This window comes from Squalius cephalus (assembly GCF_949319135.1).
Source record: "Squalius cephalus genome assembly, chromosome: 3".
Lineage (NCBI taxonomy): Eukaryota > Metazoa > Chordata > Actinopteri > Cypriniformes > Leuciscidae > Squalius > Squalius cephalus.
In genome coordinates, this window is record NC_137124.1 from 26,967,632 (window position 1) to 26,981,420 (window position 13,789).

Consider the following 13,789-nt stretch of genomic DNA (forward strand, 5'->3'; position numbering starts at 1 on the left):
GTCTGTACATTAAACCTGATTTTCAATGGGGGTATAATATTTTCAATTACAACTGTACTATAAGTACTATTCAAGATTTTAAGTTGTTTGTGGTTCGCTGATGTCAGTTAATGGTCACACTACAGTACATGTTTTATTTTTATTTATTTTTATTTGTTTCAAACAGCTGCAAGGTTTGGTCAAAAATATATATTGTGATTATTTTGTCATACATTTCATCATACAGTGATATTTTCTACATGGATGTTCATTGGTGTTTTGTTTTTAGCTTGGAGATGTATCGCAAAGTTCACAACTTGAGAATTTTGGCCTGTGGTGGGGATGGCACGGTGAGTGAATGTGTGTGTGTGTCTGTATTAAGGATGTAGCACTGTCCGATCATTTCTGTATTTTCTTTGATATATTGATCTCTCCTGCCATTGAAGCTAGATCTGTGTCTGTCAAGAAGAGATGCTTAAATGAGAACACTAGTGTACTATTTATGAAGGCTATATCCTTAACACCAAGCATATCTGCTGACTCTGTTGATTTTCTCCTTGATTCTTTTAACTCAAAAGTTAAAAGGGTAATTGATGATATTGCTCTTGTGAAAGTCAGGAAGAAGAGTGGCAGACAAAAAGCACCTTGGAGAAACTCAACAACAGTGCAAAATATGAGAAGACAATGCAGAAAAGCTGAGCGCATGTGGCGGAAGACAAAACTTGTAGTCCATTATAACATCTACAAAGACAGCATCCATGCTTTCAATATGGAACTAGGCAAAGCTATACAGACTTTCTTCTCAAATATTATAAACAGCAATTTAAACAACACACGCACTCTTTTTGCTACTGTAGAGAGACTGACAAACCCCCCAAGCCAGATTCCCAGTGAAATGTTCTCAGACAGAAAGTGCAGTGAGTTTGCTTCTTTCTTCTCTGAGAAAATCAATAATATCAGAAAGGTGATCAGCACATCCTTGAGTTGCGCTGGGGTCAGACAGATCAGACCACCTGTGAAAGTAGTAACTTTGTCTGATTTCAAAGAAATTGATGGCAAAATTTCGGAAGAAACCGTACAGCACCTTAAAACATCAACCTGCGCTCTTGACACACTTCCCACATCATTTTTCAAAAGTGTGTTAAACAGTTTAGAAGCAGATCTCCTAGAAGTGGTAAATGCCTCACTTCTCTCTGGGAGTTTTCCAAACTCCCTGAAAATTGCAGTTGTCAAGCCCCTCCTGAAAAAGAGCAATCTGGATAAGACCATATTAAGCAACTACAGACCGATCTCAAATCTTCCTTTCATAGGCAAGATCATTGAAAAAGTTGTTTTCAATCAGCTGAACAAATTCTTAAGCTCGAATGGATACTTTGACAATTTTCAATCTGGTTTCCAACTGCACCACAGCACAGAGACAGCACTCATGAAGATAATAAACTATATTCGCTTAAATACTGATTCAGGAAAATTATCAGTGCTGGTACTACTCGACCTCAGTGCTGCATTTGACACTGTCAATCACAACATACTTCTTGACAGGCTGGAAAACTGGGTGGGGTTAAACAAAGACAAAACTGAAGTCATTGCGTTTGGAAACAAAGATGAAGTTCTCAAGGTGAACGCATACCTTCACTCTAGGGGTCAAACAACTAAAAATCAAGTCAGGAATCTCGGTGTGACACTAGAGTCAGACCTCAGTTTCAGTAGTCGTGTCAAAGCAATAACTAAATCAGCATACTATCATCTGAAAAATATTGCAAGAATTAGATGCTTTGTTTCCAGACAAGACTTAGAGAAACTTGTTCATGCTTTCATCACCAGCAGGGTGGATTATTGTAATGGACTCCTCACTGGCCTTCCCAAAAAGACCATAAGACAGTTGCAGCTCATACAGAACGCTGCCGCCAGGATTCTGAGCAGAGCTAGAAAATATGAACATATCACACCAGTCCTCAGGTCTTTACACTGGCTCCCAGTTAGATTTAGCATTGATTTTAAAGTATTATTACTGGTATATAAATCATTCAATGGCCTAGGACCTCAATACATTGCAGATATGCTCACTGAATATAAACCCAACAGATCACTCAGATCATTAGGATCATATCAGCTAGAAATACCAAGGGTTCACTCTACTAAGCATGGTGAGTCCGCTTTTAGCTACTATGCCAGCCACAGCTGGACCCAGCTTCCAGAGGAGATCAGATGTAGTCACATTCAAATCCAGACTCAAAACACTTCTGTTTAGCTATGCATTTAATTAATGAGCACTGTGCCACTGTTCATTCGAATGTTTGTACTGTAATGTATTTTCTTTTCTTTTTCTTTTTTATTATTTTAATTTATTCTATGTAAAGCACTTTGAATTGCCATTGTGTATGAAATGTGCTATATAAATAAACTTGCCTTGCCTTGCCTTGCCTATGTGGCAATAATCTGCAAACACATAGTCTGTGACCCCCTTATGTAGATGTTTGGTGAATGGTTTATATAGGATTATGAGCCCCTCCAGCAGGGTGTGGCACTGCAGTCTTATCTTCCTGACTGTGAGCAGAGGAAGAGATGATTCTCCTGAGTCATAATACTGTGACACTATTCAGATGAGTCATGTGTTTGAGGAGTTTTCTGACATGTAATGCTGATGTGTGTGTCCTGGTTTACCCCATGCTGTCACATCTCCATAATCCGTTTGTGTGAGTAATTAAGAGTGTTAAAGAGGGATCTGAACGCAGCTATATTTCATATACTGACTTTGATCCATGAGAGAGAAGTTTAGGAATATTGCCTTAAGCCTAACTGAAATAAGGAGATTAAATCCTCCCGTCCTCCACCCTGCTGAACTGCGGTTTTCTTCGTTAAATACTGCAGATATTCATATTGAGTTCTTTTTCTTGTGTGGTTTTCTGAGTTGATGTGATTGTACAAAACAAGATATCATCTATTTTTGTGTGCGTGTGTGACAGGGACTATTAATGAATTTTATAATTAAGTTTTTATGCATCTCTCTCTCTCTCTCTCTCTCTCTCTCTCTCTCTCTCTCTCTCTCTCTCTCTCTCTCTCTCTCTCTCTCTCTCTCTCTCTCTGCTTTGTTTCAGGTGGGCTGGATCTTGTCCTCTCTTGATCAGCTGCAGCTAAACCCTTCTCCTGCTGTGGCAGTACTTCCTCTGGGCACAGGAAATGACCTTGCTAGGACGCTAAACTGGGGTGGGGTGAGTGAAACTTGGGTTAGAAATCTGCACATTCAGACACAATTATCCCAAACAATCAGTCCAACTTTATCATGTTCCTCCATAGTAAATTTGAATGTAATTCATGTAGCGTAGTCTGCTCACTATCCATTCGTAAGCATTGTTTGCTGAATGGGAATTCTTGTACAACCGTATGCATGTAGGGTTACACAGATGAACCTCTGAGTAAAATCCTGTCTCACGTTGAGGATGGGAATATTGTACAGCTGGATCGATGGAATCTTATTGTGAAGCCCAACCCAGATGCGGGCCCAGAGGAAAGAGACGAGCAGGTTACGGACAAGGTAAGAGCTTCACCTGCAGTGCTGTTGTACATGCAGTCAGAAGCACTGGTTTGCTTCAGTATGTAAGCAGCTGAAGAGTGATCGATGTTTCTCTGTTCCACAGCTCCCTCTAGACGTGTTCAATAATTACTTCAGCCTTGGGTTTGATGCTCATGTGACTTTAGAGTTCCACGAATCTCGAGGTTGGTGTAAAGGCGCTAGTCTGTGACTGTTAATTTGCCAGACAGCGTTTGTGTGAGAATAAAGGATTTCTTCTATGAGGTCAGATTGATTGGTACATTAATTGAGATTAATGGTGGTTTGTCGTCTTATTTCTCAGAGGCCAACCCTGAGAAATTTAACAGCCGATTCAGAAACAAAATGTTTTATGCAGGGGTAAGTGAAACACATTTCTAAATGATTGATTGCATGCAATGATTCCTCGATTTATGTCATTTTTAAAAATTTTTAAATCAAACTTAATCAAACTTCCGGTGAAACGACAGACTTTTTTTCTATTAATGTATGCTGGACTTCTCCAATCATTTAGTCCACTTAAGCCCCACCCCTTTCTTAAAATCAACTCCAAGCTTGCATTCAGATCTCCCTCCATCCAGAAAAAGGCTTTTTCGCTACTTCCATTACTTCACAACTATAATAATGGCAAACCCCTTTGTTAGCTGAAACATTAAAGGTTGTATCAGCGATTTCAGGCCCAAAAAATGCCCAAACATAAATGATCACATTCATCTAATCTTTCCTAACGATCCGCTAGCTGATCGCCCCATAAGCAGGCCATCAAAAAACCGCGTCTCTGTAGGCAGCCTAGGCTCTGAGATCTGCACACAATAACAATTGGTGGGTGTTGTGAGGTTTGGCGCTCGTGCACGGCTGCACGCGAAGTCGGGGAACACGAGCGCCAAACCTCACAACACCCACCCCCTGTCGGTGATTGGTTGGAACACTATTTATTTTGGTTTTGAGTGGTTGGTGAAACCAATTGTTATTGTGTGCAGATCTCAGAGCCTAGGCTGCCTACAGAGACGCGTTTTTTTTGACAGCATGCTTATGGGGCGGGGAGCTAGCAGATAAATAAATAAATATGACAGTGAGTTGGTGATGACAAATAATGCAAATATTGTTTCCTTTTTCTACAGACAGCGTTTTCTGATTTCTTGATGGGCAGCTCCAAAGACCTGGCTAAACACATCAAAGTGGTGGTACGTACAGAACAACTCCTTTGTGCAGAACAAGAGAGGAAATATCTGTGCATGTTAGGGTGTTTTGAAATGCAAATGAATATGCTGTGATTTTTTTTTTTTTTTTTTTTTTTTTTTGGCTCGACTCAAAGTCTCTGTATTTGCGTGCTTGTTTGTTTGTTTGTTTGTTTGTGTTTCTTCCTCTTGGGCTTTGGGCTCTTGAGCATTGAGAGGTAGTGTGTCTAAATATGAGTTGAAACCTTTTTTCTGCTGACTGTTGGTTTGTTCTGCTGACTTACTCAGTTTATGCTGCTTTCTTCTCTCTCTCATTCTCTATAGTGTGACGGCACAGATTTGACCTCGAAAGTCCAGGATTTGAAGCTGCAATGCCTGGTCTTCCTCAATATCCCCAGGTAATGCACAAAATCTTTTTTCTGCAACTTGTTGAATTCTCAGCATCATTACTCCAGTCTTCAGTGTGACATGATCCTTCAGAAATCATTCTAGTATGCTGATTTGGTGCTCAAGAAACATTTCTTACCTTTGCTCAACATGTCACTCAGCTCTGGATTTGTTTGTGTGACGTGTACATTTGGATGTGCATGTTAATCGCAGGTACTGTGCGGGCACTATGCCATGGGGCAATCCAAGTGAGCATCATGACTTTGAGCCTCAGCGTCATGATGATGGCTGCATTGAGGTCATTGGATTCACAATGACATCACTGGTATGTTTCACCTGATTGGATAAGTTTGAAGTAAGGTTTTAAAGTTGCATTGTTAATTTACATTCCCTGCTTTGTTTGTTGTGAATATAGGCCACGCTGCAGGTCGGAGGTCACGGTGAGAGGCTAAATCAGTGCCGTGAAGTCACCCTTACCACCTTGAAGTCAATCCCCATGCAGGTGGATGGGGAGCCTTGCAAACTAGCGCCATCTGTTATTCACATCTCCTTGCGAAACCAGGCCAACATGGTGCAGAAAACCAAGAGACGCACATCTATACCACTGCTCAATGAGTGAGTCCAACTTATGTGACAGCACACTCATTCCTGGATTCTGTGTGTAGATTAGGGCTGTTGCGATATCATATTTTCACTACACTGGTCATGGGACAAAATAATTCACTATTACAATAAAATTGCATTATCTATAGAAATAAAAAAGATAATAATGCTCTCATTCAAATTCATCTTTAACTTTTTTGTTTTCTCTTTTTGGTCAATGAATCACACTCAAAATACGAGTGTAGTTTGATTGTTGATCGATACTTCGGGCAAAATAGGGTGTCTAACAGAATCTGAAAACCCCTCGGGTGAGGGTAGTGTCTCGGTTTTCATCTGTCATCTCAAAAGATTTTTCGTGACCATAGTAATATGTTATTGGCACTGAATTCGCTGGATTATTTATGATTTTATCATATTTGTAGTATTAACAATGATATTAATATTTCATTTTTAAATATCACGGTTATCGTCAGTACCGCTATGTTGCAACACCCTACTGTCCATATGCTATTAAACAGACGGTCTGCCATTTTAGAATGAGCGTTAAAGGAGCATGGCTCTTTAGAGGGGCGAAATCACCAAAACACACACACACACACACACACACACACTTGAGTATTTTGTGTGAGCTTGTTTAATAAAAGCCAAGTGAGCAGAAATTTAAACTGCTTGATTGATGTCTTTCTCTATTGAGCTGTTACTGAAAGTGTGAAAATTTAGTGTGATTTATTCGCTCTCTCATTCTCATTTCTTTTCCTTGAAACTTGAAGTGAATAAATTACCCTCATAAATGGCTGCTTAGGACAGACAATCTTGCTTAGTCCTGCTGAAATTAGATAATCGCTCTCTCTTCGAGGTGAATGCATTGTATTGACAGCAGATATGCCCATAATGAAACCACTGTTAAAAAGCTAAATATCTGAAGTGGAGACAGATTTAATAAGTGTGGCGACAGCAATGCCATTTATTGAAGTTCAAGACACTGTACTTAGCCAAAACAGTGCATACAGTGCAGACAGCCAACGTACTCTATTACATGCATCTGTTCTTGAAAGCCTCAATTTGTGCTGTACATCCTTTGTTTGTATGATTGTTCTAACTGCAATCTTTTTCCATTCAGTAGCCAGCAACCATTTCCAGAACGGTTACGGATCAGAGTGAGCCGTATAAGCATGCATGATTATGAAGCTCTGCACTATGACAAGGAGAAACTCAAAGAAGCTTGTGAGTATGAAACACATATTAACATTTCAGTTCAGCAAATGTACTGATGATTTTAGTTGTATAGTAATCAATTTGAACTATTTGCAAATAATATTTTATTTAAAAAATCGGCGTGAAACGGAAGTGGCAATAGTATTTTCTTCCCTATTGTGATGGATATCCAAGTGAAACAGCTTCTTGAACAAGAAAACCTGCAGAGCAGGACTTGATTTTGTCCCTCTGGAATTGATTGGATCATTGGATAGTTGTGGTTTGCTATTGCTGCAATGTCATGTGAGTGACAGGATGTTCCGCCCTCGCACCAGTGAACACATCATCAGAGAAGAGATGTCACTACAAGTTATTTTGATTAAAGATTATGCATGGATAAATCATTTGCAACAAATGGTGCAAAATTGCATTAAAAAAGAATTGTCAATTTTGATTTTATGGTGACTTTAAAATATGCACACGTTCGTATGCCTAATATGTAGAAAGTGCAATAAGCTCTTTGTTTCATCACATTCAACATAAATTATAGCATATTTTCGATTCAAAATGGCAAGATTTTTGAAAAGTACAAATTATTTTGTAGCATGTTTGTTTGGATATTACTGTTTTCTGTTGTTAAACAGTCAGATATTAAATGTTTAGGTACTTTGCTACTGAACCATCCCGTTAAGCTGCAGTTCTATTTGTCAACACTAGGTGTCGTCCCATCACTACAGTGAGTGATTATAGTGCGTACTGATGAAATTCAGTGGGTCTTTGAGAATACGTTCAGATTCAGCTTTATGCTGCTATTGTGTTTTGACAGATTATTTTGTGCCGATCCATCGGAGATGTTAATGCCACACATTTCTGTTCTCAAAAATCCATACTCTGTAACACATGAAAGGTTTGTTGTATTCTGCTAGTGTGTTAGAACGTTAGAATATTTGTGTGTGTGTGCAACAGTAAGTCCGTCTTCATGAACAGATATAATCAAGCTGTCTGTCGAAGTATATATGACACCATGCGTAATAAGATAATTGAACTATTGAATATGCATTGCACATCACTCAGATCTCTTTTTCAGAAGCACTCTATGTCAAGACCAATTGTAGTGTGAGTAACATGTATAAATGCTGGTTGAAGCCATACTACAAACACTTTATTTAGGCCTGTTAGTCTGATTTCTCTGGCATGATGTTCATGTGACATTTTATAAAGTATTTTATAAAACTCTTCTGAAAAGCGTTGACAATACCACCAACTCAACAGAAAGAGAGAGAGCGGAGAACAAACCTGAATTGAATTTGAGAAACGACTGTTCAGATGTTGCTAAGCAACCCAACATTCCTCAATGGAAGAGACTTCTCCCATATCTCGCTACTCTCTCTCTCTCTGTGCTCATTTCTTCCTGTTTCCCTTGTCGTTTTCTCTCTCTCTCTCTGTCTCTCTCTCTCTCTCTCTCTCTCTCACTCCCTCACTCCCCACTTTGTCAGAGAAATTTGCCGTCCTCTTGAGAATGCTCATTTAATTTAGAAATATTACCTTACCTCTCTGAAGCCTGTGAGACTCAGCTCAGGGTAGGACATGGCTACTGCTCCTCCAGCCTTCAAAGTACACCACTGCACTTCCATAACGTGATTGAGCGTGTCATGCTACAGTTGGGATTTCAGTGCAGGTTCTATGCCTTTCACCCTTTTCCTCTAAAGTGACTTAGACTTGAGAATGTCCATATGCATGAGAGGACGCATGTACCCACAGCAACCACTGCACAAACATCATATTTCATCATATTCTCTCAATGACACATACTGTACAAGCCTGCAGCCATGTGTCCACAAAACGCCTTCAGTGGTTTAGACTCTAGGGCAGACAAAATTGCCACATCCTCCCCATCATGTCCTATTACTGTCTGACCTTGTTTCATGAGGATTCTGTGGATTAGTTTGAGTTTGATTGAGTCTGAGCCAGTGCATGTTTCATACAACTGCCATAAATCATATTCATCAACTCTTCTGCTTAAATATATATCCACAAAGATAGAGATGAATTAGCGTATACCTTAAATGATTTTAGAAAAGTCTTTCTTTTATTTTTACTCTTTCTTCCATTTCTGATCAGTATATCTCCTGAGAGGAAAATGTGGGACAAGTTTTTCACAACACACAGCAGACTGTTACTGTAAGAGTGATGGAAAGATTCTGTTTCTTCTCCTCATCGCTCGTTCTAACTTCTTTTTTCGTCTCTTTCCATCCTTACTGCAGCAATTCCGCTGGGCCTCATCGTTGTCCCGGGAGACAGTGATTTGGAAACCTGCCGAGCTCACATCGAGAGACTACAGGAGGTAAAAAATGAGAGGGTGGGGTTAACAGATGGAGTGGGGTAAAAGTGAGAAATGAAGAGGACAGGGAAAGAGTAAAGAGGAGAGAGGTGTTTGAGTTTGATTAATGATGGGAACACTCAGAATATAAGGAGGGAGAAGTTACACTGCACTACAGATACAGAACAGTGGTACTCAACTGGTTTGTCCTTTAGGACCTAGATTGTAGTGGCGACACAGTATCAAAATTGTTTATTGTACAATAGGAAAGAAAAATCAGCAACACCTTCATTAACAAAAGTTAACAAAAGAAGTATTAAGAAATCAATGAACAGCAGTTTTTACAGCATTTCTTAATCAAGATTAATGTTAAAGGGATAGTTATGGAAGTAAAATAATGCCAAATGTTTTTGAAACAAAAAAGCCAGTTGAATTGCACTACTTGGAAAAAAAAGGCATTGCATTAACCATGCTTGCATTTTAATGCATTGTATTTTTAGGGCTTGCATTTTTATGGGCTGAAATTCAACATGGTTGAGTATTTAAGCTGTGAATATTTCAATTCAAAACATTTCAAACATATTTTCATTATTAAAAATTCAATAATCCATATTCACCTTTCATATTTCACTTCCAAAATATTCAAACTGTTTAAAAATGCAACCTATAATATTCAACAGGCAATTTTCGGTCCATTTTATTTCGCTTTGCAAATTCAAAACTGCCATTCAAAAGTTTGGGATCTTTAAGATTTTTAATGTTTTTAAATAAGTCTCTAAGCTGAGAGATTATGTTCAATTTGCATTTTTGGATGTACTATCGCTTTGAATTATACATATATATTGTTTATTCATGAAGGTTTATTATTAAATATCATATTCATTGTTAGTTCATGATACCTAAAGCGTTAACCAATGTTAACAAAAAGTGTATGAGTGTTACCCAAAAATCAAATATTAAAATGTGTTATAATATTGTATACTAACAAAATACTAAATTACAACTACATATGAAATAAGAAAACTGACATTCCTGGATTCAGATGATACCATGCTCTCCAGCCAATAGTTATAGACAAAACAAATTGTGACAAACAATGTCCTTTTGCAACTCATATTATTTATGTAATAATATAGTCTGAATTTATGTCAGCATCTGCCTAATGTAACTTGTTTCTGCAAAGTGGCAAATGAAATACTGTAGTTTGAAAGTTTTTGATGGCAACAATTAAAAATAAGGTACAGCGTTTTCTCCTCTATTTTAAAAAATGTATAATATTTTATTGTTGTGACAGTGCTCATTTTTTGGTTTGGTGACCTTTAGTATTTACCATTGTTTTTTTTCCCCTGATGTTGTGACTCCTGGTATAGAATATCTTATTTGTTTATGTAATACTCTCCTTGTTTTAATTCATACTTTCTTATTGAGAAACATTGGTCGTACAAATTACTTAGTTTAGCTGGAAAACAAAATGATTTCAAACCAGTTAGAGCCTTCGTCTAGAGACATATGTACAATACATTTAGGTTTGATTTTGTTATCATATGGAAGGCAAGAGCAGGGGAAATCTCTCTCTCTCTCTCACACACAGACACACACGCACGCACACACACACACACACACACACACACACACACACACACACACACACACACACACACACACACACACACACACACACACACACACACACACTGTGCAGCGGGTCATAATGAATTCTTTGGCAGGAAGGTTGTGTGAGTGTCTGTGGCAGAATAGGGTATTCTTAAAAAAAAGAAAAGTAGTCTCAAATTCACATTCTCTCATTAATTCATGTTCTGGAGGGTATTTTCATAGAAATACTGTTGTCCATCTACTGCAAAGGAGACTTTAAAGGAACCGTATGTAAGAAATGTATTTCAATTAATCATAAAATGGCCCTGATATGTCACTAGACATTAAGAAATCATGTTCATTTCAAATACTTATATCACTGACAACAGTAGTCCGGCCAGGATATTGTCATTTAAAAGTGAAGTTGCAGCCCTCAACTGATGTTGATGTTGTCATGTTGTGTTTTGGCCTGATGCCCCACCCTCCACCTATCTACTAATCACGAAGTCAGTAGTGTTTCGGCATCCGGGTTGCCAGCTTTGCTCTAGTTACCACAGCTGCAGCTACAAACGTGTCGGATAAAAAATGTCTAACGTTACGAAACCTAAAAGACCTCGTTATGAATCCGAAATACGCAAAACATCTCTCATGAAGTATAAACATAATTAACAGAAAAAAACTTACTGTGTAGGACTCGTCACTTGCCATTTGAAGCTCCTTGTAGCAGCCTACGTTCCTGCTGGATCCTGCAGCCTAGCTGGCAACCTCGAGTCAGGGGGAGGGGGAGGGGATACACCGCTCTACAGTAATTTGAAAGTGATTGCAGTACCAGTTTTGGCCACAATCTTACATACGGTTCCTTTAAATGATAGAGAAATCTTATGTGATGGCGTTTGTATCTAAACTTGATGGCCTGTGTGCCTGATCTGATGGGCTTTGTGTGTGTATGTATCTAATGTAATGGGGTCTCCTGCAGGACTTTGTGTCGTGTCACCCATCTCTGCAGCGGCTGGTGCTCCAGGTGGGTGAGAGGTAAAACAGGCACACCTGGAGCACTTTCAGGAACAAGACTGGAAATACAGCCTGGGCAAAGAATCTAGAAAACCAAACAGAGTTCTGTTTGTACTAAGGCCTGTCAGATTTTGATGGACATTCCTGCACAAACCCAAACTACATAAACTTCAGCAGCACATTTGTGTACTCTAAAAATAGGCTCGGAGGCAGACATGTTTACCATGAGAGTGCGTAAAACTCAGAAGAGATCAAATAAGCAAGAGAGTTTGTTTTCAGATAGAGCTTAACATGATCCTCAAAGCAGAGTATTCTGCAATTCATCCGAAATCTCCTGCATCATTTTCTGAGATTAGAGCACTCTAGCGCCTCCTAGACACTAGTCTGTTTTCAGACGTGAAGAGAACCCTCATTAGTACAGCATTCACTCATAGCAGATGTTATGGGTGAAACTTCAAATAAGCACAATTTATACTAAATGCTTGCTAAGCTAAATCCACTCGCTCAAAGCTTCGTTCCCTGGATATTTCCCCTGGGTCCTAAGTGCTCCCATGTGCTTTGTGTGGATGGATGCCTTCGATCACATTTAGCTTCTGTTGAGAATGGCAGCTTTCTTTATAGTGATGGTGCATGCAGGTGTTGTATTTATTGTGTGTTTGTGGATTCTGTGAGTGTAGTCTTTGTAGTGTGTATTTGACTTTGCATGACATATATCTTCAAATGGCAGTTTGGCGCTTTAGGAAAGAGATGAATTGATGTGACAGGATGTGATGACAGGTCTGTGTGTGTGGGGGGTGAAAATAGTGAACTTTCACATTTTTCATATGCTGTTAATTTGCTTTGAGTGGCATAAACTGACACTAATCAGAACTGTATCTACCTTTCTCCTCTTCCCACCTCCTACCCCATACTTCCTTCTCCTCTCATTCACAGGAAGGTGACGGGGCCCAATCAAAGGCTTTGTCATCTCAGAGGCTGTCGCCAAAATGGTGCTTTCTCGATTGTGAGTATTCTTTTCACAGTAGTTTGGATGGTAGAATTCAGAGAGTCAGATATGGGGTACTGAACAGCAAGTGTGTCATGGTGGCCCTCAAGGATGTGGGCTGGAGTTGTGTTTATCAGTGCACAAAGTGTAGGTGTTTGCTGTGAATAAAATGGCAAAGAAAGGTCAGAGATTCAAAACCATGAGTCAGACGAACAAAATATTCTCTTATCAGTGACAGAATCAAAGTGAGCCAAAGAGGAAAAGAGAAAGAGTCATGAATCTCCATACTAAGGAACAGAATCTACTCTGACATTTCAGCACTAATAAGGAGTGCCAGGATGATTACTGTCAGAGGGAGAGAATTACAGCCACAGAGAAAGAGAGAGGAGCTGTTGGCATCATATTAACTGCATGTCTGACATGATGAACTCTGTGGGTATGTGTGTTTCACCAAGTCACACCAGCAGGTTAGCAGGAACTTTTGAAAGAGGCATCACTCAGTCATGCATGTGGCATACATTATCATACATAAATCATTTCTGTATTTATTAGAGGTTAAACGTTTAGGGTAAGATTTGTTAAATGAAATGAATGCTTGTTTTCAGCAAGGATGCATTAAGATATGCATTTCAATTTCTTTTGAACTCTCTATTCATGAAATAATCCAGAAAAAAAGTATAGCGGTTTCCACAAAAATATTAACAACTGTTGTCAAAATTAATACAGTAATAATGTAAGACATGTTCCTAAAATGCCAAATCAGCATATTAGAATTATTTCTGAATGATCATGTGACTCTGAAGACTGGAGTTGTGACACTGTTTTAAAATATATTCAAATAGAAAACCACTATTTTAAATTGTAATACTTTTTAACTGTATTTTCTATTAAATAAATGCAGCCTTGTTGAGCATGATACTTCTTTCAAAAACAATGAAATTTTAATGACCTCTATCCTTTGAATGGTATGTTTTTTTATTGTTTGTTTA

At 38.7% G+C, this 13,789-nt stretch overlaps 1 protein-coding gene across 25 annotated transcripts in view; it reads left to right on the forward strand.

The window, feature by feature from the left end:
* dgkza (diacylglycerol kinase, zeta a) overlaps nt 1–13,789 on the forward strand; it is a 108,018-nt gene that overhangs the window by 70,085 nt on the left and 24,144 nt on the right. For 9 of the 25 annotated variants that reach the window (XM_079865679.1, XM_079865674.1, XM_079865682.1 and 6 more), the window contains 12 exons: nt 269–329; nt 3,078–3,191; nt 3,374–3,514; nt 3,618–3,696; nt 3,834–3,889; nt 4,651–4,713; nt 5,032–5,105; nt 5,308–5,419; nt 5,510–5,709; nt 6,818–6,921; nt 9,156–9,235; nt 12,749–12,818. In XM_079865679.1, coding sequence (XP_079721805.1) covers nt 269–329; nt 3,078–3,191; nt 3,374–3,514; nt 3,618–3,696; nt 3,834–3,889; nt 4,651–4,713; nt 5,032–5,105; nt 5,308–5,419; nt 5,510–5,709; nt 6,818–6,921; nt 9,156–9,235; nt 12,749–12,818 — 1,154 coding nt within the window. Of the gene's footprint in view, nt 1–268; nt 330–3,077; nt 3,192–3,373; nt 3,515–3,617; nt 3,697–3,833; nt 3,890–4,650; nt 4,714–5,031; nt 5,106–5,307; nt 5,420–5,509; nt 5,710–6,817; nt 6,922–9,155; nt 9,236–11,780; nt 11,826–12,748; nt 12,819–13,789 lie in introns of all 25 variants that reach the window. The other 16 variants (XM_079865675.1, XM_079865684.1, XM_079865680.1 and 13 more) reach the window with 3 other exon arrangements.